The sequence below is a fragment of the Notothenia rossii genome (genome assembly GCF_949606895.1).
Source record: "Notothenia rossii genome assembly, chromosome: 6".
Lineage (NCBI taxonomy): Eukaryota > Metazoa > Chordata > Actinopteri > Perciformes > Nototheniidae > Notothenia > Notothenia rossii.
Window position 1 is genome coordinate 4,317,055 of NC_136909.1, and position 27,181 is coordinate 4,344,235.

At 40.0% G+C, this 27,181-nt stretch overlaps 1 protein-coding gene across 1 annotated transcript in view; it reads right to left on the reverse strand.

Annotated features, from left to right (window-relative positions):
* Positions 1 to 476: 476 nt before the first annotated feature.
* slc4a5a (solute carrier family 4 member 5a) overlaps positions 477 to 27,181 on the reverse strand; it is a gene marked incomplete at its 5' end in the record, with an annotated part of 49,460 nt that continues 22,755 nt past the window's right edge. Inside the window, 13 exons of the mRNA XM_079687073.1 lie at positions 477 to 1,390; positions 4,427 to 4,485; positions 6,975 to 7,205; positions 9,946 to 10,119; positions 11,891 to 11,959; positions 13,478 to 13,550; positions 14,338 to 14,516; positions 16,328 to 16,489; positions 17,799 to 17,912; positions 20,105 to 20,296; positions 21,513 to 21,580; positions 24,179 to 24,450; positions 27,074 to 27,177. Coding sequence (XP_079543199.1) covers positions 1,225 to 1,390; positions 4,427 to 4,485; positions 6,975 to 7,205; positions 9,946 to 10,119; positions 11,891 to 11,959; positions 13,478 to 13,550; positions 14,338 to 14,516; positions 16,328 to 16,489; positions 17,799 to 17,912; positions 20,105 to 20,296; positions 21,513 to 21,580; positions 24,179 to 24,450; positions 27,074 to 27,177 — 1,863 coding nt within the window. The 3' untranslated portion in view covers positions 477 to 1,224. The remainder of the gene's footprint in view (positions 1,391 to 4,426; positions 4,486 to 6,974; positions 7,206 to 9,945; positions 10,120 to 11,890; positions 11,960 to 13,477; positions 13,551 to 14,337; positions 14,517 to 16,327; positions 16,490 to 17,798; positions 17,913 to 20,104; positions 20,297 to 21,512; positions 21,581 to 24,178; positions 24,451 to 27,073; positions 27,178 to 27,181) is intronic.

Sequence of the window (27,181 nt, forward strand, 5' to 3'; positions counted from 1 at the left end):
AATATGAAGGGTCTATTTAAAGCTGGTTATGGAAATTAGGTATTAGACTTGTATCAACTAAGATTTGTTAGAAAAGGTTTTTAACTTTAAATGTCAACATTTATTTGAAAAGTGGGCTTACTAACACATGAATACTGCTGTCTGATATCTATATATTTAAGAAGTGCAATATAAGACAAGAACACGTTTCAGGTGTGGGCCGTACTCAATTATACTTTTTGAATTAGCTGAGGGCCAATTAAATTAGGACCACGGGCCGCAGTTTGGACATCTCTGGTCTATGGGATTGACGTAAGCATCATTAGCATAATTAGCTGTGATGAAGTGGGAAGTCGGCGTCATTTCAACAGGAAGTGACGTGCCGCTGTCTATTAAAAACTCCAACTAGGGTCAACATACCTCGCTAATAACCCAGCTGTGTTATTTCCCATCGAGAAGCCGCTGTTTTCAACACACAACAAACCACATGCTTTGGAGTAATGCCATTTTAATTACATAAATTATATATTTTCCATTTCTCTTTATTGACATATGCATCTAGGTGTGGTTTTGAATTATAATCTTCTCATAAAAGTACAAATATGAACCTGTGCGCTAAGGCTCGCATCGTAAATCCTTTTCAGCAACATCAGGACTTTTTGGTTGTTTCTTTTTGATCCAGGTTAATGTGTGACGAACTGAGGGGGAAACCAGGAAAGGAGAGGCACACTACAGCGAATCCAAACATATTCAAACACTAACATATAGGAGAAGACTTTACAACCTCCTGGTTATTATATCTGCTGCTAAAATGCTAGTTTTCACATTTCCTGCCTCAAAAATCTCTGTACACACAGGCTGATGTGAAGTTATCGCTTTGACATTTCAATATTCGGAGTAAAAGTACATAAATAAATAGCTAATATGTATAAAGATAAATATGTTCACGTTGAATATATAACCCTATACAGCACATATATATATTTCCTCTGTTAATATGGCCATTTACATCATACACATTTTATATAATATTCAAAGCAGAGCTGCACCAATTTCAAAGCACGTTAAGCTTCTTCAGCTGTCCATTTTTTATTCCAGTTTTACTCCGTGTGTGTTAGCCCCCCCCCCCCCCCCCCCCTCGTTCTGTCCGTGGGTCAGCACTGGCTGCATCCACACACTAACACAAACACACACACACTTTTTAAGTTTGTGCGTTGAAACAAAGACGTGGAGTCTCGAGGGGCCTCATAGCGTGGTCTCGCTGCTCATGTCTCGGGGCCGGCGGGGGTCGATGTCGGAGTCGTAGTCGGACTCCATCTCGATCTTGACCTGGGGCACCGGGCAGCCCATCCCTCGGCCAATAGGAACGGCTGGAGACGACGGGCAGGAGATCTTCAGGTGGAGGGTTATGCTGGGGAAGGGCAAGCTCCGGTTACCATACACACTCCCAAAACCAGAAACACTGCTTAGCTCCCGCACACATTAACCAGTTGCATCAAATGCACCCTAAAGGCTCTTTGAGCATGTTTTATCACAGTGATTGTGCCGTTACGTTAAATGTTTGTTGGTCGTTGTATTGGTTGTTACGTACCAGTGACTAATGACAATGTTTAACACTTTAAAATAAAATAGGGTATGCTTCTTCGCCGTACAGATTAATGGCCCAAAGAGGGAAGAATTGCTTTTGATTACGTCAGCTTCCCATCCCCTGCTATAGTCATATCTGAATTTAAATCACTACATGTTTAAAAACAATTACTGAATGTCAAACCGGTGTTTCCAAAAGGAGAAATATAAACAGATAGGCGGGTAAGGTTTGGGGGATAACATGCCATTCTAGGAAGGTTTAAAAGCAAGATCAAACATCCAAATCTAAAAGACAAATTCATATAAATCCAAAATCAGTTACACAGTCAATTCCAAACCATGCCTCTTTCAAAGCAATGCAGACATGATGAGTCATTTAGATTCTCCCACAAAAAGGGAACAATGATGGTGGTTAAATGTCTGGATTAAAGAGAAAATCCTCAGCAGCTGCACTTTCAATGCAAACATTTCCATGGAAAATGCCGCAGGTTTAGAGTTGACATTTGAGATGCAGGTGAGAGTGATTTTCAGCACATGGGAGGAAAAAGAAACAACCAAAACAACCTGTTGCCTGTTGGGGAGGAAACAGGCGTACACAATCTGGCCTATTATAATAAATCCTCTACATGTTCTAGATAAACATCATGCTTAATATTCCACACTTTATTTTTATTGAAATGCCTCTAATCTAAACAAAAAAACACAAACTCTACAGCATGCACTTCAGAGTCTTCAGAATCTAATAACACACATCAGTGAAGATTTACAATATGCTGCGTGGTGTGTGCAACACATTGGACACAGGAAGAGCAGCAGGATTATAGTCATTATTTCATTATTAAAAACGTCACAATGATCTGCATTGCCTTAAAGTGCATGGAGAGGAGACTGAGCTGAGACAAGAGGGGGAGAAGTTATGAGAAATGATCCGTCTGCACGTGTCCGCCCACAAAATGTGCTAAATGTATATGGAAATGTACGAAGAAGGGCAACACTTTCCATGAGTATAGTGCATTAAAAAAAGGCTTTGAATGCATTATAATCTGATGATAGCACTGTAAAGAATGAATAATGCATAAAAAGTACAAAAAGCACTTTTTTCTGATCAAATTTTATCAAAATACTTCATAATTTAAATACGTTTTTGAGAAAGCTGACAATTCTGTATCTTAATTCCTGCAGTTTTTATAAATTATCCTTTTAAAATCATTTTTATAATGCATACACATTTGATTATAATTTATTCTAAGTGGAAAAATATTTATAAAAATATATATATTCATACAAACAAAAAAAATAAGTGAAAAAATATAATTTAATCTAAAATTAATTTTGATAATAAAATGCTTTAAGTATTACATTAAATGATCCTATAAGCATATTATAACCAATTATAAGTATATTTTAATGCATTATAGATGTAAACGTCAAAGAAAGTGTTACCGGAAGAAGTTACAACCCTCCTGGTGAGAGGACGTGTCATAAACATGACATTAATTTGGATTAAACAGCACAGAAAACAGGAGGGTTTATCGTTAGTTAACATGGGGAAGAGCACCTTAGTTTAATGCAATGCAACACCATGTCAGAAGCTTTTATGGACCTCTTAGTGTCCCTCTGGTCGTTTAAATATTTAGTCTTCAGATAAGCTGTTAACCTGGTAAGCCCCATAGCCCCCGCCGGCGTATAAATTGGATTTGCACAAACAAGATATTAGCTAGCAAGCTGAGATTCCACAGCTGCTATAGGTATTAGTATCATTACTGAGCGATCAGAACTCGCGACATGGAAAGCAAACACAGACATTACAACACGTAGCTTTATGGAGCAAAAACGGGAGAAATGTCTTACCTTTCGCTGTTTCTGATCAAAAGTTGTGTTCAATGGCATTAAAATGAGAAAAACGCGGCTGAAGGTTAATCCATAGGTTAATCCAATGTGTCCGTCACTAACCCTAAACAATTATTGATAATCCATAATTCCATTTTTATGTCAAAAACTGAGTTTTCATATTAGCTGCTAATGACAGCTTCCTGTTTTGGCTACGTGTCACTCTCACTCCTTATTTGGTAACATGTGTGTGTATGTGGAACTTCCCCTCGATTCTATTGGCTCTGACGGTTAAAAAGAGATGTCAATCATCAAAATCGACCAAGGGGGGCCAGAGATAGGTCAATCCACCCAAATGACACCAGAATTGTTTTTTTTGTGCTAAACCTCTCTAAAAAGGTCAAATGTCACTTGTTTTGCATCAATCTTAACACAGGGTACTTATTATATGTTTCTATGTTGGATTCCTAAAGCTTTTAGTCTCCGATCCCATAATTCAAGAGTGGTTTTCACTATAAGTAATGTTTTTTCTTTGGACGGACACTATCATTTACACAAAATGTTACTATGTTCAATCTGAATTTACTTTAAAATAAAAAGAATCTATATTGATTCTGAATCTTCTACATCCAACTCACAGGTTTATCGTTGCATTGAGAAAAAAGATTATTAATTTTCCCCTTTTAGAAGTGAAGATATGGTCATTTGTTCTGGAAATGTCATTTTCGAGCCTGAAACCTGAAAAACAGGCTCAGGGCTTAACGGGTTAAATACGTGTCTAGCTTTGTGCATTTTAATAGGTCAGTTCACACAAATTACAAAACATTTTTCACACATTTCTGCTGCAACCTCATAACTACGGAGGTAATCCAGTAGAAGTCACATGTGTGTGTTTGCGTGTGCGTGTGTGTTTGTGTGTCAGAGGGCCCTGTGTGTGGCAGCAGGCTGGCATTGCGCCCCCCACTGAGCCTCCTTCTCCTCGGGGTGCAACAGGTCTTTGTAGGGGATGTGCAGTTTGAGGACACAGTACCTGCGGTCCAGGTCCGAGTCCGGGCTCGGGCAGTGGTTGGAGTACCCGCGGAACTTTTCCTGTGTGCAAAACAAACAAACAAAGAACAAAACGTAAAGACACAGGTTGAAGCTCCAAATGGTAAATGGTAAATGGGGTGTACTTATATAGCGCTTTATCCAGTCTTTAAGACCCCTCAAAGCGCTTTACATACTACATGTCATTCACCCATTCACACCCATTCATACAGAGCAGTGTACCTTACTCTATAGGACCTAACATTCACACCCATTCATACAGAGCAGTGTACCTTACTCTAGGTCCTAACATTCACACACATTCATACAGAGCAGTGTACCTTACTCTAGGACCTAACATTCACACCCATTCATACAGAGCAGTGTACCTTACTCTAGGACCTAACATTCACACCCATTCATACAGAGCAGTGTACCTTACTCTAGGACCTAACATTCACACCCATTCATACAGAGCAGTGTACCTTACTCTAGGACCTAACATTCACACCCATTCATACAGAGCAGTGTACCTTACTCTATAGGACCTAACATTCACACACATTCATACAGAGCAGTGTACCTTACTCTATAGGACCTAACATTCACACCCATTCATACAGAGCAGTGTACCTTACTCTAGGACCTAACATTCACACCCATTCATACAGAGCAGTGTACCTTACTCTATAGGACCTAACATTCACACACATTCATACAGAGCAGTGTACCTTACTCTAGGACCTAACATTCACACCCATTCATACAGAGCAGTGTACCTTACTCTATAGGACCTAACATTCACACCCATTCATACAGAGCAGTGTACCTTACTCTAGGACCTAACATTCACACCCATTCATACAGAGCAGTGTACCTTACTCTAGGACCTAACATTCACACACCGTTGGCCATGCCATCGGGAGCAACTCAGGGTTAAGTATCTTGCCCAAGGATACATCGACATGTTGACTGCATGGGCTGGGATCGAACCCACAACCTTCTGGTTGAAAGACGACCACACTCCCTCACAGCCACAGTCGCCCTGTCCCAAAGCGTTTTTTGTGGAGTGAAATGACCCAGAAGAGCTGTCTGAACTATCTAGAAGACAGGAGAGGAGCCGGAGTAAAGTGCTCCTTCACATCTGTCCGTTATCCCATGATGTGTCGGAGATATGGTTATGAAAACACCATAGTTTGATCCCCCGGTGAAAATAGATGCAATCGCTCCATTTTTTAGAATAAAATACCAAATTAATATAGAGATACTAACATAGATAAGGTAAAGATTAAATCATATATTTATTTCATACAAAGATATTTTATTGATGCCCAGGGGACGATGGATATTGTTTTATCTGCTCCATTTTTAGAAAATAAATGAACAGTAATGTGCAGATTTAGTCTTGTGAGAAATGTATTTGCTGCTAATGTTCATTTGTTGCTGTATTTTATTTTATTTTTTATTCTATCTTCTAAACATCACACTGTGGGTTAGGAGGGTTAAGGTGGAAGTAGGAGGGTTAAGGTATTTAAGTACATTTTTCTGGTATCAGTACTTTACTCGACTCAACTTATTTTTCTGACGAATTTTTACTTTGACTTCTTACATGTTGAACACAAATACCTGTACTTTCTACTTCTCACATGTTGAACACAAATACCTGTACTTTCTACTTCTCACATGTTGAACACAAATACCTGTACTTTCTACTTCTTACATGTTGAACTCAAATACCTGTACTTTCTACTTCTTACATGTTGAACTCAAATACCTGTACTTTCTACTTCTTACATGTTGAACTCAAATACCTGTACTTTCTACTTCTTACATGTTGAACACAAATACCTGTACTTTCTACTTCTCACATGTTGAACACAAATACCTGTACTTTCTACTTCTTACATGTTGAACTCAAATACCTGTACTTTCTACTTCTTACATGTTGAACTCAAATACCTGTACTTTCTACTTCTTACATGTTGAACTCAAATACCTGTACTTTCTACTTCTTACATGTTGAACTCAAATACCTGTACTTTCTACTTCTCTCATTTTCCAAACAGGCTGGTTCCTTTAGTCTGAATGTGTGTTTGGTGGTGTGATCATTATTATTTAGAGTCATTGCGTGCCTATTGATTTGAACACGATCCGTGTATCCATCATTTCCTGGTCTTCTCTAAAGAAGAGGGACCAATGGAAACGTTGTCATGTTGCCGTTGGTCACCATGGAAACATTCATTAGCTAACAATGACATTATTGTTCTATTAATATAAAGGGAGGTCAGGTACTCTTTAAAACAGCTGCTAGTTATGGGTATTTTTTACTGAAGTACATTTCAAAGCCTCTTTACTTTGACTTGAGTAAAGAAGTTTAGTCAGTACTTCTACTTTCACCAGAGTATTTTTAAACATGAGTATCTGTACTTCTACTTGAGGAAAGGATGTGTGTACTTTTGCCCTCTCTGGATATGCCTACAAGGCAGTACAGCCCCAGCTCTGCAGTGACTCCGTGTTTCCTGCAGGGGGCAGCAGAGGCTCGAGTTTCTCACCTCCTCTTCCTCCTCCTCCTCTTCATCCTCCTCCTCGCTGTCCTCCTGTCTGGGCTTCTTCTTCTCCTTCCCCTTCTTCTTCTTCTTGTCCTCGTCCTTCCCCTTCTTCTTCTTGTCGTCCTCCTTCTTCTTCTTGTCGTCTTTCCCTGGCAGGAGGTCGTCTATCCAGGCCAGATCGTGCTGAGAGAAGACCATGTCGAGCATCTTCCGGACCAGCAGCAGACCCAGGATCTGCACCACGGACAGAAAACATTGCAACAAATAATAATTAAAACGTATTACAATTAATTTGTTGAAATAATAATAATGATACATTTAATTATATAGCGCTTTTTAAAATACTCAAAGAGTTCACGAGCAGAGGTATCAGAATAATTAATCATTGAATACATTTTGTCTACCATTTTACTGCAATAAACAATATGTATATTACAGAATATAACCAATAGTATAATATTTAACAAGTTATAAAAAAAAAGGTAAGTCTTAAGGAATTAGATTATTTCAGTTTCTGTTCTTTTTATCTGTGGACTGGATTGTTCTTTGCAACATGTCCGACCTCCTCTGGAGCTTCTTCTCAGCATCCTGTGAGCTCGGACAGAATCTGGATATCATGCTACTGAACTCTATCCAATTCTCTGCAGGACGTTTCAACTCCAACCTTATTTCCCTGAGGGGGGGGGGGGTTTATCTTGCAGCGAAGTAAAATAAATAGACCACAGACAAAAATACACAGACTCACTCCAATATAAAACACATAAAGTACATGCGTATGCCATCGCAACACACATTACTGTGGTATTACTGTGGGTTAAAATGGTAAATGGAGGGTAACGGTGGTACTATGTTGGGTTAAGGTTGTATTTCGAGGGGTAAGGTGTTTTTTTGGTGGATAAAAGGTATCATTTTAGGCTTAATGTTGGTATTCTAGTTGATAACAGTTGTATTTAGTAGGTCAAGAAAGATTTTGCCGGAGTCAGGTTTTATTCGGAGAGGAAAAAGTGGAATGTTGGTGGGTTAAAGTGAAATTAGGAGGGTTAAGGTAGTATTATGGAGGGTTAAGGTAGTATTATGAAGAATTAAGGTGGATTTTGGATGGTTAAAGTGGTATTTTGGTGGGTTAAGTTGGTATTTGTAGGTTTAAGGAGGTATTTTATTCAGTTCAAGTGTAATTTTGGTGGGTTAAATTGCTATTTGAGGGGTTAAAGCAAGATTATGGGGAATTTTGGAGAGTTAGTGTAATTTTGGTGCGTTAAAGTGGTCTTTGGAGGGTTGAGATGGTATTTTATTCAGTTAAAGTGTTATTTCGGTGGGTTAAGGTGTAATTCTGGTCGGTTAAATTGGTATTTGGAGGGTTAATGTGAGATTATGGTGGGCTAAAGGGGATTTTTTATGTGTTAAAGTGGTATTTGTAGAGTTGAGGTGGTCATTTTACTGGGTTAAACTAGATATTAGCGGGTTAAGGTTGGAGGGTTACAGTGGTATTTGAGTTAAGTTAAACTTTGGAGTTTAACGTTGGTGTTTCGGGTTTAAGTTGCTACTGTATAATTGATTGTTAAGGTGGTATTGTGCGGTTTAAGGTGGTATAATTGATGGTTAAGGTGGTATTGTGCGGTTTAAGGTGGTATAATTGATGGTTAAGGTGGTATTGTGCGGTTTAAGGTGGTATAATTGATTGTTAAGGTGGTATTGTGCGGTTTAAGGTGGTATAATTGATTGTTAAGGTGGTATTGTGCGGTTTAAGGTGGTATAATTGATGGTTAAGGTGGTATTGTGCGGTTTAAGGTGGTATAATTGATTGTTAAGGTGGTATTGTGCGGTTTAAGGTGGTATAATTGATGGTTAAGGTGGTATTGTGCGGTTTAAGGTGGTATAATTGATTGTTAAGGTGGTATTGTGCGGTTTAAGGTGGTATAATTGATTGTTAAGGTGGTATTGTGCGGTTTAAGGTGGTATAATTGATGGTTAAGGTGGTATTGTGCGGTTTAAGGTGGTATAATTGATTGTTAAGGTGGTATTGTGCGGTTTAAGGTGGTATAATTGATGGTTAAGGTGGTATTGTGCGGTTTAAGGTGGTATAATTGATTGTTAAGGTGGTATTGTGCGGTTTAAGGTGGTATAATTGATTGTTAAGGTGGTATTGTGTGGGTAAAGGTGGTATAATTGATTGTTAAGGTGGTATTGTGCGGTTTAAGGTGGTATAATTGATTGTTAAGGTGGTATTGTGCGGTTTAAGGTGGTATAATTGATGGTTAAGGTGGTATTGTGCGGTTTAAGGTGGTATAATTGATTGTTAAGGTGGTATTGTGCGGTTTAAGGTGGTATAATTGATTGTTAAGGTGGTATTGTGTGGGTAAAGGTGGTATTCTAATGGTGGTATTTTGGTGGGTTAATGTGATATAATGGTTGGTTATTGTGTTATTTTGTGGGTCAAGGTGGTATTTGAAGGTTTTAGGCGGTATTTTAGTTGGTTACGGTGTTTTCTGGTTGGGTAAATTGGTATTTTGGAGGTTTAATGTGATATTGTGGAGGATATTTTGGTGGTGTTTGAATGTTTAGGATGGTGTTTTGGTGGGTAAAGGTGGTATTTCAAAGCTGGTATTATGGAGGTTTAATGTGATATTTGATTTGGTGGTATTTTAGTTGGTTAAGTGGTTTTTTGGTTGGGTAAGGTAGAATTTCTACACGATAAGATGGAATTTTGGAGGTTTAATGTGATATTTTTGAGGATATATTGGTGAGTAATTGTGGTATTTGTAGGTTTAGGATGGTGTTTTTGTTGGTAAAGGTGGTATTTTTGGGAGTCAAGGTGGTATTATGTTCGGTTAAGGTAGTATTTTGAAGAATTAAGTTGGTATTTTGAGGATTAACGCACACCAGTTTTTAGTGAAACATAATTTCCTCTTAGATATAACACGGCATTCACCGAAAGCTATACGTTTGTAAATGTAAGAATTGTATTCCCACGTACCATAACGGGGAAGATGATGGCCAGGAAGGTGGATTTGAGGGTCCAGAGCACGGCCAGACATAAGATCTGGACCAGCGTGAAGAGGTGGACCTTCCTCAGAGGGACGTGGCGCAGGAAGGGGAAGTCCGGCTGGTGTTTGGACGGCATCATGTACAACTTGATCCTGTCCCAAAACTGAGTAGTACCAGGAGACAAAGAGGACACCTCACTGACATGTAAACCTCAAAATACACACACAAAAAAAATACATTTTACATCTATTCACCTTTATTTAGATCACTTATTTAGTCCAGACTGCACTCCTAATTTCGCTACACTCTGCTTGCATTATGTAATGACAATAAAGTAATCTAATCTAAAACTGTAGATCTAATATTCAAAGCAACTGATACAAATTGTACAATGAACCGTGATAGGGAATGCAAAAACTGCAGGAAAACTTGCAAAAAAATCATTAAAATTGCTAATTTATGCAGACTCCTTCCAGGGAATAAGCATCAGAGATCATCTTTCCTCATGTTTTTTAGGAACCTTATGCAATACCCTGTCTGTATTATGAATGTCTTTCACATTTTAAACAATCATACTAAATAGACTTTTTGTTATGCATTACAAATTACAACGAGCGAGAGATCTACATGTAAGATTTTTTTTTAATCTGAAACCGTCATCTCTCTCAAATGATGTTAGTTTAGTTAAGTGTTTTTATCTTTGTGATTTTCCCCTTTATTTTTGAATAGTAACCTTCCCTCTCGTTTCAGATACTCTGACCTCCCTTCCTCGTGTGTCTCCCACTCCTGTGATTGTCGACCCCGCCCCTGATTGTTTCCACCTGTTCCCCATTACCTGGTGTATTTATTATCCTCGTCTCCCTTTGTCCTGTGCCAGTTCGTTTTTGTTTCTTGTGACAAACTACAAGCGTATCATGCCAGGAATACTCCCAAGCAGAGCTTTGAGCCACGTCTGGTCTGAGTATTTGGTTATTCATGCTCCTAGTGTTTTACCTCATTAAGAGTGATTTAGTTTTTTATACCACTGTAAGAGCTTTGGTTTGAATAAACCTTTTTTGGTTAAAAACCTGTGTGAGTCGTGCATTTGAGTTCAAACCCGTTTATTCAGTCAAAACAGAAACTTAAAAATAATACCAATTGCATTTAGTTTTCTTTAAAGAAATCAGGGGACAACATTTTTGCACCATTTACGAGCCATAAACTAGTAATAAATGCAAAGTGGGCTTTCAAAAAAACAAATCTCTTAAAAATACTGGTAAATTCGTGTCAGATTTTTTTTTTTTTTAAACAGTTATGAGATAATGCAATACCACGACCTGTACCTAAGACAAAACCTACCAAAAATCACAAAACAAAGTTAAAGTCTAATCCTAATTTGCAGGAAGTTGCACCCTGCACAGAAAATTGTAAAATATATACAGACTGTATTTAGATAAAAACTCTGCTGTGGATATTTATTATCACAAACCTACATTGACACATTTTATATCTACCGTTTATGTATTAATATCTTATTTGCACTTTTACAACATGTGGGGGCTCATAACATCTCTTCCTGTGATTGTGCTTTCTCGGCTCTCTGCTTGTTTGTTTGTTTGTTTGTTTGTTTGTTTGGCAGCTCTAAATAAGCCGATTCCCACCTGCCTCTCGTCGGATATATCTGCAATAAGAAGGAAGTCCAGCTGTAGAAGCCCACGTCATATTCTTTCAGATTTATTTCAGATTTCTGTACTTTGTTACCCCTGTATCATCTGAATACTGACCTGTGTTCATTTACATGCCTATCCATTTGGTTGTACACTGTATCTAGACTGACCGTTTTATGTATGTGTAATGTTCGTTATATTTGAAAACTTCAATACAAATATTGTTTGAAAAAAGATCTCCAGCCACAATAATTTGATTTATCTTGAAAAACTACATTAACAGCATACCTGGATCCCACTGAGAGACGCCACGCCCATGTAGAGGAAGACGCCGTAGAGCACGGGCATCGGGATGTACTGTGAGCGGAAAAAACAACATGTGAGATTATTAACTTAAAGGTCCCCTATTATACTGTTTTCCATCAATGTATTATAGGTCTCAGATATATACAGAACCTGTCTCTGATTGGCTGAAACACCAAACAGATCATTGCAGAATTACCCATAATCCCCTCTGTTTCAGCCCTGTTTCCAAAGTGCTGATTCTCTGTCCGTTTCTCAATCGCGAGGATGCTGGCTTGGTAGCACATGTCTTCCGAGTCACTTCCTTCAGAAGCTAGGCAAGAATCCTTCCTGGCATTCGGAAAACGCAGAGTGGAACAGGCTAGCAAGTGTGCAGGTGTGCGTCATATGAGAGGCCCCGCCTTACAATGTTCCGCCACAGATTTGGGGAAATTGGTCCGTACGCAAAGCATTGTGGGGATTTGAAGGACGCAAAGTCTACCCATGTGCAGCCTCGAAATTACCCCCAAACCAAGGACACGGCCTCGGTGGAATTCCAAGTATGCTGGAGATTGGAACACTCCTTCGGCGGCACTCGATGATGTAGCATCCTTGAAATATTGGCTTGGAAGCCAGTTTCCTCGAGATTGAGAAACGGCCTCTTTCTGTTACTTTAGATGAAAATAAGGAGCCCCTCCCCTGAGAGACATTTGGTTACAAAGAACTCAATGGTGCTCTAGGAGGAGATTCAGGTGATAAGATGGGGGTGGGGGGGGGGGGGGTTACCTTGGTTGCTGATGGCTAATGGTTACACAAGACAAAACATCGTTATGACATCATAAAGTGTCCAAAATCTGATCAGCTCATTTTCAGACAGGTTTTTATAGAAATGGATCAAAAAGAGAGAGAATCTTTGTTCCTGAAACTTTCAGAGTCTCTTTCCACAGAGGGGACACATGTTGATGTAGAAGAGACATGAAGAAGAGGGGACACATGTTGATGTAGAAGAGACATGAAGAAGAGGGGACACATGTTGATGTAGAGGAGACATGAAGAAGAGGGGACACATGCTGATGTAGAAGAGACATGAAGAAGAGGGGACACATGTTGATGTAGAAGAGACATGAAGAAGATGGGACACATGTTGATGTAGAAGAGACATGAAGAAGAGGTGACACATGTTGATGTAGAAGAGACATGAAGAAGAGGGGACACATGTTGATGTAGAAGAGACATGAAGAAGAGGGGACACATGTTGATGTAGAAGTGACATGAAGAAGTGGATTTTGCATAATAGGTGACCTCAAAGTAAAAGTAGTTTACTTAATTAAAAAGGTACAAAAGTATTGGTGTGGCGTCAACATATACTAAAAGAACCAAAAGTAAAAGTAGTCTTTATGCAGAATCATAAAAGGGCGAATTGAAACTCTCTGGACTGAACACAGGGATTTTAGCCTCTGCAGACCATTTGCATGCACTAAAACCTAGATAACACACTACAGGACAAAGAAACCCCCCCAAAAAGCAGAAGAGGGTCTCTTTAACTTAGAGTTAATAACATATCAAACAAGTGTTATTATCAAAGCTGCATACCTTGAGTACCGGAGCGAGGAAGATGGAGACTCCGGTGAGGCAGAACACCAGAATGCCCGTCATTCTTTGTTCTCTGTTTATTAAAAAAGTAAAAGTATAATTGCAGTTAAATAATCTTTATAGCGGGGCTTTTTAAGCATTTTACATCCGATGCCATTGTCTCTCTTGAGTCCTGATGAATTCTCCTCTAAACCTTTAATACTGTTACTCGTACCGGATGTTTATTTTGTAGATTGAAATGTCTCTCATTTCTTTTTTTATCTTTAATATTTTGATGCATGATCCCTAATTGATCAAGCTATTTTTGGCTCTTAACTTTTGCTCTAACTATGTAAATATCGTCTAATATCAAGTCAGAATATTCTTTACACTTGATGTAAAAATGCAGTGTGATATATGGTACTGCTTTTGGACAATGCATCTTAAAGTATCTTAAACCAAAGACTCTTGAAAACCACTTATTTTGAGTTGTATCTGAGATTAAACATTTTTCTTTTACTTTTCAATGGTATATCACCAACTGACATCAGATTGCAGAAATCTTTTGAGCGTTTGTGGCTTAACAACACTTCCTTATTCTGGCTAAATATAATTCAAAATAAGTTTCCCCAGCTAATTACAAGATCACAATTATCTAAATATCCCTTCTTTTACAATAAATCTTCCGTAGCAAATTATCCACAAGCAAAAACACCTTTATAATAATAATAGATAATATTTTTATAGCGCCTTCCGCTTTACATGCTGTGAACAAACAATAAAAAAAACATGTTTCATTGTTTTTTTAGTGATTTTTTTTGTACCATTCGTCCGCAGACTGTTTGTCTAATAAAGTTGTATCTGTGTGTTGTTGCACCCACCTGACCCCGAGGAACTGCGGCTGCTCTCCCGGCGCGCTGGACGCACTCTCCATCTTCAGAGAGTCGATGTGGGCGATGGAGATGACGGTGGCCGCCACGTACCAGGGGAGACCCAGGAAGGAGCAGACGGCCATCAGGACCCCCACCCAGAACAGGTCCAGGTGGTAGCCACAGCCTTTCTGCAAGGGGGGGGTTATTGTTTTGTTATCAGAGGTGGGAAGTAGTGGAGTACAAATACTTTGTTACTCTACTTAAGTACATTTGTCTGGTATCAGTACTTTACTCCACTACTTATTTTTCTGACGACTTTTTACTTTTATTTCTTACATGTTGAACACAAATACCTGTAGATTCTACTTCTTACATTTCCCAAACAGGCTGGTTCCTTTAGTTTGAATGTGTGTTTGGTGGCGTGATCATTATTATTTAGAGTCATTGCGTGCCTATTGATTTGAACACGATCCGTGTATCCATCATTTCCTGGTGGTTCCTGAGGTTAACTTTCCAAATGTCAGCATGTGGACCTTTGTTTCCCCTTCTGGCAGAGAGAGTTTTTTATTAACTTTCCTCAAGACCTTTAGTCTGCAGTCCGACCGGCCGCTGTGCTTTGGTCCTTTCTGTAGTTTGATTGCTGAACCATTCACACCAAGACGCTGAATCGAAGTCAACCAAACAAAGTGCAACCTATCAGAGGTGGCAAAAGTACATACATCCTTTACTCAAGTAGAAGTACAGATACTCGTGTTTAAAAATACTCTGGTAAAAGTACTGACTAAACTTCTTTACTCAAGTAAAGGTAAAGAAGTATGGGCTTTGAAATGTACTTCAGTAAAAAGTACCCATAACTAGCAGCTGTTTTAAAGAGTACCTGACCTCCCTTTATATTAATAGAACAATAATGTCATTGTTAGCTAATGAATGTTTCCATGCTGAACAACAGCAACATGACAACGTTTTCATTGGTCCCTCTTCTTTAGAGAAAACCAGGAAATGATGGACACGGATCGTGTTCAAATCAATAGGCACGCAATAGGCGCTTTCACACCGGGGTAATTTTCCCAGTATAGTTCCGATAGTTCTTGAAATGTTGCGTTCACACCTAAAAAATCCGGAACTAGAACTTAGTTCATCAGAACCTTTTCCCCACCTTTGTAGTCCCTGCTAGAGAGCAGGTACTTTCCTGGGAGAAAAAGGTTCCAATTTCTGATTGGCTGGGTGGATTGCAAGCCACGCCCCGTAAAAGTCTGAAAAGTTTTGTGAAGCCGGCATTTTATTTGCTGGCATTAGCATTATTAGCATTAGCATTAGCCCAGCGCACAAACGCAGAGAGACTAACTTATGGCAACACAAAAGAAAACATGGGAGCGTTGGAGATGCGGAGGTGTCGGCGTTCTGGCGATTTACTCGGAAGGCTTCAGTAGAAGCTGCTGGGAGTCCCAGCAGCTTCTACTGAAGCCAGTCCCTAACTCCGGGGACTTCCGGCCGGGGACTTTCGGCCGGGGACTTTCGGCCGGGGACTTCTGGCGGCAGTATACGCCGTGAAGTTGTTTGCGGCCTGCCAGTAAACCCAAAGTAGAAGAAGAAGAAGTGACGTCAGCGGCTTCATTTGCCTAATCCTCCCTCAGGGACTTATTTCGGCGTGAACGCGATCTGCTCTTTAGTTCATCAGAACTAAAGAGTTCTGATGAACTAAGTACGGCAAAGTACTTAGTGTGAAAGCGCCTAATGACTCTAAATAATAATGATCACGCCACCAAACACAGATTAAAACTAAAGTAACCAGCCTGCTTTGAAAATGTAAGAATTAGAAAGTACAGGTATTTGTGTTAAAAGTGTAAGAAGTAAAAGTAAAAAGTTGTTAGAAAAATAAGTAGTGGAGTAAAGTACTGATACCAGAAAAATGTACTTAAGTAAAGTAACAAAGTATTTGTACTCCACTACTTCCCACAGTAATCCCATTGAATGCATCATCAGGATGTAATATTCCCACCTTGAGTTTGTTCTCCTTCCTGTTGACGATGACAGCGCTGATCTGCTGGTCCATGAAGATGAGGATGGTTACGAGCAGCGCTGGAACGAAGCTCGCCACGTAGACCCACCACGGGTTCTTCCCAAACGGCATCACCAGCCAGCCTCGGCCCGGACGAGTCGGCTGGAGGCAGAAGAGAGAGGCGATACATATCTGATATTTACACTACGTTTTAGACCCTTAACAGTTTTTAGGTAGGTTTAACCTCTTCCACCAACGGTGTGTGTGTGCGTGCGTGCGTGCGTGCGTGCGTGCGTGCGTGTGTGTGTGTGTGTGTGAGTGTGAGTGTTAGCTTCCCTAGAGCGGGTGAATGACTCGTTGTATGTAAAGAGCTTTGAGGGGTCGAAAATACCTGATAAAGATGTTTATAAGAACAGTCCATTTTTCCCTGAAGGCCCCGTCCACACGGAGACGATTTCAGTTGTATCCGCCAAAGTTATTTATCGTATAGACGGTTCGTCCACACGAGGCCGAAACGGAGCCGCGGTTTCGAATCCCTAATATGATAAACTTTGAAACCGACTCCCAAAGTGGGTAAGTCTGGAGACGAAACGCTTGCGGCTCTTTGTGTCCGCCCCTATGTGATCTTTTCCTGAATCAATGACGCCATAGACCCGCCTCTCCCCACCACTCCTGCTCACCCCCGCATTGCTGATGCGTTTCACCAACAACAACAACAATGTCCGGCAGTGGCTCAGTCAGTAGGGGCTTGGACTGGGAGCCGTAGGATCGCCGGTTCAAGTCCCCGACCAGACCTAAATATGGAGTGTGGACTGCTACTTGGAGAGGTCCCAGTTGAGCAAGGCACCGGACACCCCCCTTCCCCCCCACTCCCATTGCTCCCCGGGCGCTGTAAAATAGCTGCTCCTGGTACTAGGATGGGTTAAAAGCAGAGAACAAATTTCACTGTGTGCTGTGTGCTCTGCATGTGTGAGCATTAAAGAGGGTTTCATCCCAGCCAATTCTAAAATTCTTCAATGGCGGGTTGCATTTGTGCTACTGACCATGATACAGATTTGACCTTTTTCTACCTTGTTTGTTTGTTTATGCCTTATGCCCATGCTTGGGGGGGTCTTATTTGCTGCTTTTGGTGTATTTTGTGGCGGACGCACAGCGGCATATGTAGCGGTTTCGAGCGGTTTCGTTTGGACGGAATACTTTTTTAAAATCGACTTCGGTTCGAAACCGGTTTCGTCTCCGTGTGGACGGGGCCTAAAAGCAGTTCTGAAAAGGTGAGTTTCTGATTTGAACATGGTGAGTTATTTGTTTAGTGAGTGCTGTGGAATTAGAGTTTATATTTAATTTGTAGTCTGCTTATCTTGTGTTTGCCTTTGTCTGTACATTGTGCCTTTGCTGTAATACCGTACATTTCCCTGCTTTGTGACAAATTAAAGATTTCTGATTCTGCTTAATTTGAAAAGAGTTTCTGTACCTTAAACTCTGTGGGGACGATGAGTTTGGGGGTCCCGAGTCCCAGCAACATGTCGAGCCCCACGAAGGTCATGATTGACATGAAGATGGAGAAGTCGCTGATCAGTTTCCTCAACTGGAGGGAAACAAAAGTCACAATTAAAGTTAAATAAACATGTATTTGTCCCCGAATTCACTTCAGGTACAGCATCAGGTAAAAGAAGGGTTCAGTTTATTTTTGTTTGTTTGGTTATCAACTTCCTGTTTGAGATCAGATGCAGGAGAGCCTGTACAATCAGCATGTGATGGTAAAAAGTACATTCAAGTGGAAATAAACTACATGTTGTGAGTTTTGTAAGGATTACTGAACAGACCTACTACTAGGTCACGTGATGAGAGCCTCTGTTTGAAGTATATGCAAATATTTATTGTTGGGATGACACAAAGAGACACATAACGACTTAAAATGGCCAAGAAGAAACACACAACAGCAAAAACAAATATGCATATTAAGGTAATGAGACACAGATCAAACAAAAAGAGACACAAACATATCTACAGAAAATGCAAAATAATTTAAAACTAGACACAAGATCAGAGACAGACAGGAAGTAAACTCGACTCCTCTCTTCCCCTCCTCCGGGACTTGACCCGGAAATCGATCAAGACACGCCATTTTGAAGGACGTCCCAATAGCTGAAATGCACGGAGGATTCGAGGAGGGGTGAGGTAGGAGGGGTGCGGGAGGAGACGAAAGGGAGGATACAGGCGAGCAGACTACGTGGAAGTGTTTTTCACTACTCGCGTATAAAAGCCCCGCCCCCACCTTCACAGCTGGTCGATTTCAACAGAGGAAAAAGACAACTGGAAGATGATTGGAAAAGCGTCACATAAATGTATAAGTGCTCACAGCTCCGTGGGAATTATCATGTGCAATTCATTTCTAAAAGGCTTTCACATACTATAATTATATTTGTATTTAAATGTAGGCTACATTTTACACCAAAACGGAACACAAAAGCAGGACCAACCGTCATACATTGAATTCCTTGACTAACAAGAGAAAGAGTCATTCATTTAAATTATTATTTAACCAGAAATGGGCCGGTTCCAAAGAGTTATTCAGTTAAGCCCGATGAGAGGGGATACAGCTGTGCACATGTCATCATTAACAGACGTCGTTTAAAAGTGACGCTTGAGTGAACGAGGAAATCCCAATTAATACCTGAGGACTCCTCTGTCCTCGCGTCACCTCCTCGTGTCTCTCGCTCGCATCTTACGGAGGCGGAGCTAAGATGCAAGGAAGGGAAGCGAGTGAGGGAAAGAAGGAGTCGAGTAGGGGTATCGGGATGAGGCTAGGAAGTAAACACTAAAGGGAACAGCAGAAGAGGACGGACAGGAAGTAAACAATAAAGGGAACAGCTGAAGAAGACATACAGGAAGTAAACAATAAAGGGAACAGCTGAAGAAGACAGACAGGAAGTAAACACTAAAGGGAACAGCTGAAGAAGACAGACAGGAAGTAAACACTAAAGGGAACAGCAGAAGAAGACATACAGGAAGTAAACACTAAAGGGAACAGCTGAATAAGACAGACAGGAAGTAAACACTAAAGGGAACAGCTGAAGAAGACAGACAGGAAGTAAACACTAAAGGGAACAGCTGAAGAAGACATACAGGAAGTAAACACTAAAGGGAACAGCTGAAGAAGACAGACAGGAAGTAAACACTAAAGGGAACAGCCTAATAAGACAGACAGGAAGTAAACACTAAAGGGAACAGCAGAAGAAGACAGACAGGAAGTAAACACTAAAGGGAACAGCTGAAGAAGACAGACAGGAAGTAAACACTAAAGGGAACAGCTGAAGAAGACATACAGGAAGTAAACACTAAAGGGAACAGCTGAAGAAGACAGACAGGAAGTAAACACTAAAGGGAACAGCAGAAGAAGACAGACAGGAAGTAAACACTAAAGGGAACAGCTGAATAAGACAGACAGGAAGTAAACACTAAAGGGAACAGCAGAAGAAGACAGACAGGAAGTAAACACTAAAGGGAACACAATATGGGCTCTGCGGTTTAAAGAGTGGTAAATAAACTGTAAACAGACTTGGACGGTTACAGAAAACAGAGTATTTTTATCTTTGCGGAAGCAATTACGATAATTTCTGAATCAATATTGTGAGTCAAGTCTTGGGTTTATTAAATACGTAGCCGGGTAATTTTATCTGGGTCGGGATCCTGTTCTGTTTTCATTAATGACCGCCTCGCTGCACATCCTTTTGTTTTGTCTATAAGAGAAGACGCTCAGGCAGATATTCTCCTCACCTTGGTGGGGAAGTAGCGGCTGAACTTGAACTTCTTGAGGCTGACGGTCATGGAGTAGGTGCCGAAGAAGAGGATGAAGGACATGAGGGCCAGATCGGGAACGTACTTGCAGGTCTTTCCCACCAGAGCCCCTCCGTACTTCAGACACTCCTTCTTACTCAGCTGGCTCCAGTCCAGACCTGTCACATTCAACTGGGGGGGGGGGGGGAGGGGGGCGGCAGGATGAAGAACAGCGAAGAGTATTGACGTGGAGGAAAATTAAACATACGGTCGAGTGAAAATTGGAGCCATGAATGTGATGTTTAAACCCTGAGTGAGACAGAATGATGGGCTGAAGTGAGACACAAAGAAGAGAGGATAAGAGCAGTAGATAATGAACTAAAATTATGTTTAAAAAAAACAACTTTCCCAATCAGGAAGAAGCTATGAATGGAGATTTGAAAATTACATTCTTATTTTTATATACAGCTACCCTGCAGTAAACAAAGTCATTCAAACTAGCTGCACCTTCACCAGCTTTGAGAACACTTGATGATCAATCATTATAAAACATATCATATATATTATTCTGAAATGGACCAATCTGCACAATGACTACTTTTACTGTCGCTACTTTCACTATATTTTGATGAGAATACTTTTCTACTTTTACTTGAGGAACATTTTGAATGCAGGACTTTTACTGTAAGAGAGTATTCCTACACTACTTTTACTCAAGTACAAGACCTGAGTACTTCTACTTTTACTCAAGAACAAGATCTGAGTCCTTCTACTTTTACTCAAGTACATGACCTGAGTACTTCTACTTTTACTCAAGTACAAGATCTGAGTACTTCTACTTTTACTCAAGTACAAGATCTGAGTACTTCTACTTTTACTCAAGAACAAGATCTGAGTACTTCTACTTTTACTCAAGAACAAGATCTGAGTACTTCTACTTTTACTCAAGACCTGAGTACTTCTACTTTTACTCAAGTACAAGACCTGAGTACTTCTACTTTTACTCAAGAACAAGATCTGAGTACTTCTACTTTTACTCAAGAACAAGACCTGAGTACTTCTACTTTTACTCAAGTACAAGACCTGAGTACTTCTACTTTTACTCAAGTACAGGATCTGAGTACTTCTACTTTTACTTCTTGTTATTGTATTCATGTTTCTGCGGTCTTAATTGTAACTTTTGTTCTTTCTTGTGAAGGACATTGTGAATTACTTGAGCACAAGATCTGAGTATTTGGGCATAAATACACCACTTGTAATTCATTATGGGATGTTCCATACAATGAATATAAAATAAAAAAAAATAAAAAAAAATAAAAAAAGTTGAATTAAAATATTAAAAGAACAACACAAACACAACATTATTCACACATTTAAAATTTGAAAACATAATGAAACAAGCACTTACCCCAATGACAGAGACACTAGAGCTGTTATCTGGTATTGGAACTAAAGCATTGAAGATCATTGTAGCCACTGTTTGTGAATGGGGAGAGACAGAGAGTTAATGAGGAGAAAAGGAGAATCCAGTATCTGTTTCTGCAGAAATCACTGCGAGGCTCATGCACACACCAACATACTCACTTGTAAGAGATGGCAGCCAAAGTGTTTGTGCATGGCAAAACAGACAGGAGACAAATCAGTTACAGAAATCATTGTCTACAAAAAGGACTGCAATTAAAATGTGAAAACGTTCAAATGTCTTCAGCTTGAGCTAGACTTCAATTCAGGCTAACAACCAACAACACATACAAAAATAACAACGATTTTTATAAGGGAGAACATAAAGTGCTAAAATGCTGAATCATTTGCTAATAGTGCAAAATAGATGCAGTGATGACTTATATTTGTAGGCAAACCCTGAAGTTAGCATCTATTGCAGAAAATATTATCACTTTCTGAAGTAAAACGCTAATGACGGGTTAAGGAACTACAGCACAGTCGCATGACTTCACGTCACCACCGCTAAGCTAAAGGTGGCTAATGTTGAGCTATAAAGGAACTACAGCACGGTCACATGACTTCACCTCACCACCGCTAAGCTAAAGGTGGCTAATGTTGGGCTATAAAGGAAATACAGCACAGTCACATGACTTCACGTCACCACCGCTAAGCTAAAGGTGGCTAATGTTGGGCTATAAAGGAACTACAGCACGGTCACATGACTTCACCTCACCACCGCTAAACTAAAGGTGGCTAATGTTGGGCTATAAAGGAAATACAGCACAGTCACATGACTTCACGTCACCACCGCTAAGCTAAAGGTGGCTAATGTTGGGCTATAAGGAACTACAGCACGGTCACATGACTTCACGTCACCACCGCTAAGATAAAGGTGGCTAATGTTGGGCTATAAAGGAACTACAGCACGGTCACATGACTTCAGGTCACCACGCTAAGCTAAAGGTGGCTAATGTTGGGCTATAAAGGAACTACAGCACGGTCACATGACTTCACGTCGCCACCGCTAAGCTAAAGGTGGCTAATGTTGGGCTATAAAGGAACTACAGCACGGTCACATGACTTCACGTCACCACCGCTAAGCTAAAGGAGGCTAATGTTGGGTTATAAAGGAACTATATAGCCTAGCGTGACCAGACGTCCCCGTTTGTATTGGCCTGTTCCCGGTTGAAACTGTCCCCGGAAATGTCCCCGTTTTTTAATATACGTTAAAAACACATAGCAAGGTGAAATAAAACGTTTCATGTCAGGAAACACTGGGTAAACAGACAGTGGTCAAGCCAGCCCCCACTTCGGAAAACACAGTCAAAAGCACGTTGCATTGCGGTGCGCGAATATCCTATGGATTACGGTAGAGGCCTGTAAAAACTGCCTTCAAAATAAAAGCGTTTACTCGGTCAATAAGAAATATACCTAAAAAACACACCAAACATATTCATATATACTGGATCTTAAATTAAGAAATATGTACTGTATAATGTGATCAATAATAATTTAAAACAAACTACTTATAACTACCACATTATAACTGAGTGAATGTAAAATGTAAGTATACAGTTATGAAGATATATCTGACATTTCTACTGCGTGAGTAATTTCAATTGATGTTGACACCATCTCACAACACTCCTAAAATAACATTACTTTCTGAAGCACTATTTAAAATGTATGCTGTTTAAAATCTCAAATTAGATCTATTGTCCATCTATATTTTGATTATTATTTAATGTAAACCGTCCATAATCAAAGAGTCATTCGAAGTCAATCACATACTTGTTTCACTTCAGGGTGATAGCAGGAGACCCTATCTAGTCAATCAGAGAAAATCAGGAAAATCTGATGTCGAATTTCAAAATAAAATACTTTTGAAATCTCATATAAGGGCTATCGTCCTTCCGTTTTTATACAAGAATAAATAAAAAAACTGTCAAATTATCAAAGACTTATTTCACTCCAGGGTGATAGCAGGACACCCCATCTAGTCACTCAGAGAGAATCAGGACAATCTGATGTAGAGTTTCAAAATAAAAGACCTTTGAAGACTCATATATGAGCTATCATCCCTGTTTTTAGATAAGAATAAAACAAAAAATATCCAGTATCAAATACTTATTTCACTTCACAGTGATAGCAGGACACCCCATCTAGTCACTCAGAGAATCAGGACAATCTGATGTAGAGTTTCAAAATAAAAGACCTTTGAAGTCTCATATATGAGCTATCTTCCTCCTGTTTGTATCCAACAGCTCAAATGTTCGAATTACATTAAACCAGAATTGTCCCCCTTTTTTCTTTAACAGTGAAGACAATTGGATATGTTAATGATATATTGACCGCAAAACTCAAAATGTCCCCGGTTTTCATTTGGAAAATCTGGTCACCTTAAAATAGCCTAACATTAGTTTTTTACTTCAGAAATCATAAAGTGGTGTTAATATGTGGAGATTATTCTGCTGAACTAAACCTGTAAGTATCATAAACGTTTGTTTGACAGAGAGTACTTTCTGCAATAATTCAAAATCACATGGAGAAATCCCACTGATCCAGGGAGATGCTGCCTTCAGGGTCCACTATAACCCCCCTCTTTCTCCCTGAGCAACAGTCTGAACTCACCCGGGTCCGGGGCCAGGCACTCGCACTTGTACATGGTGACGTACTCAGGCTTAAAGTCGGTGTTGATGGGGTAATACTTGAAGGAGCCCACCATCTTCTTAATGGCGTCTGAGATGAAGATGAAGGAGATGAGGCTGGAGAAGCCCTCCTCGGTGAAGCGCGTCATGTATTTGATGATGAAACTAGCGTCTGTAGCTACCAGGATGAAACACTGCAGACACGAGTGCATCCCGATCCACAGACGCAGCTCCATGTAGTCGATATCATTGCTCCTGTGGGAGTGAACATCAGAGAAAGCATGGTTAAAACAGGGTACATTTTGAAGCTTTTAAAGAAGCTCTGTCATGAGTTTTCTCTTTCCTGTAGTTTTGGTCTTTGCCTCAATGCTTTTCCCATTGTATGAAGCACTTTTACAGTACTTGCTTTGTTTTAAAGATATATACATTTACTTGTTCTCACCTATAGCAGGAGATGTAGTGAGTCTCTGTATAAAGACATGATGAAATAACCCTCTACTTTAAAGAGTCCTCTCCTGCTGATGTTCAGGTGTATATCAGTATGTAGTGTCTCTACTTTAAAGAGTCCTCTCCAGCTGATGTTCAGGTGTATATCAGTATGTAGTGTCTCTACTTTAAAGAGTCCTCTCCTGCTGATGTTCAGGTGTATATCAGTATGTAGTGTCTCTACTTTAAAGAGTTCTCTCCAGCTGATGTTCAGGTGTGTATCAGTATGTAGTGTCTCTACTTTAAAGAGTTCTCTCCTGCTGATGTTCAGGTGTATATCAGTATGTAGTGTCTCTACTTTAAAGAGTCCTCTCCAGCTGATGTTCAGGTGTGTATCAGTATGTAGTGTCTCTACTTTAAAGAGTTCTCTCCTGCTGATGTTCAGGTGTATATCAGTATGTAGTGTCTCTACTTTAATGAGTCCTCTCCAGCTGATGTTCAGGTGTGTATCAGTATGTAGTGTCTCTACTTTAAAGAGTCCTCTCCAGCTGATGTTCAGGTGTGTATCAGTATGTAGTGTCTCTACTTTAAAGAGTCCTCTCCTGCTGATGTTCAGGTGTGTATCAGTATGTAGTGTCTCTACTTTAAAGAGTCCTCTCCAGCTGATGTTCAGGTGTATATCAGTATGTAGTGTCTCTACTTTAAAGAGTCCTCTCCTGCTGATGTTCAGGTGTATAGTATGTAGTGTCTCTACTTTAAAGAGTCCTCTCCTGCTGATGTTCAGGTGTATATCAGTATGTAGTGTCTCTACTTTAAAGAGTCCTCTCCTGCTGATGTTCAGGTGTATATCAGTATGTAGTGTCTCTACTTTAAAGAGTCCTCTCCTGCTGATGTTCAGGTGTATATCAGTATGTAGTGTCTCTACTTTAAAGAGTCCTCTCCTGCTGATGTTCAGGTGTATAGTATGTAGTGTCTCTACTTTAAAGAGTCCTCTCCTGCTGATGTTCAGGTGTGTATCAGTATGTAGTGTCTCTACTTTAAAGAGTCCTCTCCAGCTGATGTTCAGGTGTATATCAGTATGTAGTGTCTCTACTTTAAAGAGTCCTCTCCAGCTGATGTTCAGGTGTATATCAGTATGTAGTGTCTCTAATTTAAAGAGTCATCTCCTGCTGATGTTCAGGTGTATATCAGTATGTAGTGTCTCTACTTTAAAGAGTCCTCTCCTGCTGATGTTCAGGTGTGTATCAGTATGTAGTGTCTCTACTTTAAAGAGTCCTCTCCAGCTGATGTTCAGGTGTATATCAGTATGTAGTGTCTCTACTTTAAAGAGTCCTCTCCAGCTGATGTTCAGGTGTATATCAGTATGTAGTGTCTCTAATTTAAAGAGTCATCTCCTGCTGATGTTCAGGTGTATATCAGTATGTAGTGTCTCTACTTTAAAGAGTCCTCTCCTGCTGATGTTCAGGTGTATATCAGTATGTAGTGTCTCTACTTTAAAGAGTCCTCTCCAGCTGATGTTCAGGTGTGTATCAGTATGTAGTGTCTCTACTTTAAAGAGTCCTCTCCTGCTGATGTTCAGGTGTGTATCAGTATGTAGTGTCTCTACTTTAAAGAGTCCTCTCCAGCTGATGTTCAGGTGTATATCAGTATGTAGTGTCTCTACTTTAAAGAGTCCTCTCCTGCTGATGTTCAGGTGTATATCAGTATGTAGTGTCTCTACTTTAAAGAGTCCTCTCCTGCTGATGTTCAGGTGTATATCAGTATGTAGTGTCTCTACTTTAAAGAGTCCTCTCCTGCTGATGTTCAGGTGTATATCAGTATGTAGTGTCTCTACTTTAAAGAGTCCTCTCCTGCTGATGTTCAGGTGTATATCAGTATGTAGTGTCTCTACTTTAAAGAGTCCTCTCCTGCTGATGTTCAGGTGTATATCAGTATGTAGTGTCTCTACTTTAAAGAGTCCTCTCCTGCTGATGTTCAGGTGTATATCAGTATGTAGTGTCTCTACTTTAAAGAGTCCTCTCCTGCTGATGTTCAGGTGTATATCAGTATGTAGTGTCTCTACTTTAAAGAGTCCTCTCCTGCAGATGTTCAGGTGTATATCAGTATGTAGTGTCTCTACTTTAAAGAGTCCTCTCCTGCTGATGTTCAGGTGTATATCAGTATGTAGTGTCTCTACTTTAAAGAGGCCTCTCCTGCTGATGTTCAGGTGTATATCAGTATGTAGTGTCTCTACTTTAAAGAGTCCTCTCCTGCTGATGTTCAGGTGTATATCAGTATGTAGTGTCTCTACTTTAAAGAGGCCTCTCCTGCTGATGTTCAGGTGTATATCAGTATGTAGTGTCTCTACTTTAAAGAGTCCTCTCCTGCTGATGTTCAGGTGTATATCAGTATGTAGTGTTTCTACTTTAAAGAGTCCTCTCCTGCTGATGTTCTGGTGTATATCAGTACTTACTTGCTGAACTCGAACAGGAGCTTTTCGAAGATGAGGATGGGTCCGGTGGAGCTGAGGATGATGAGCGGCTGTCCGCTGAAGAGACAAAACACGGTGCCGGCCAACGCC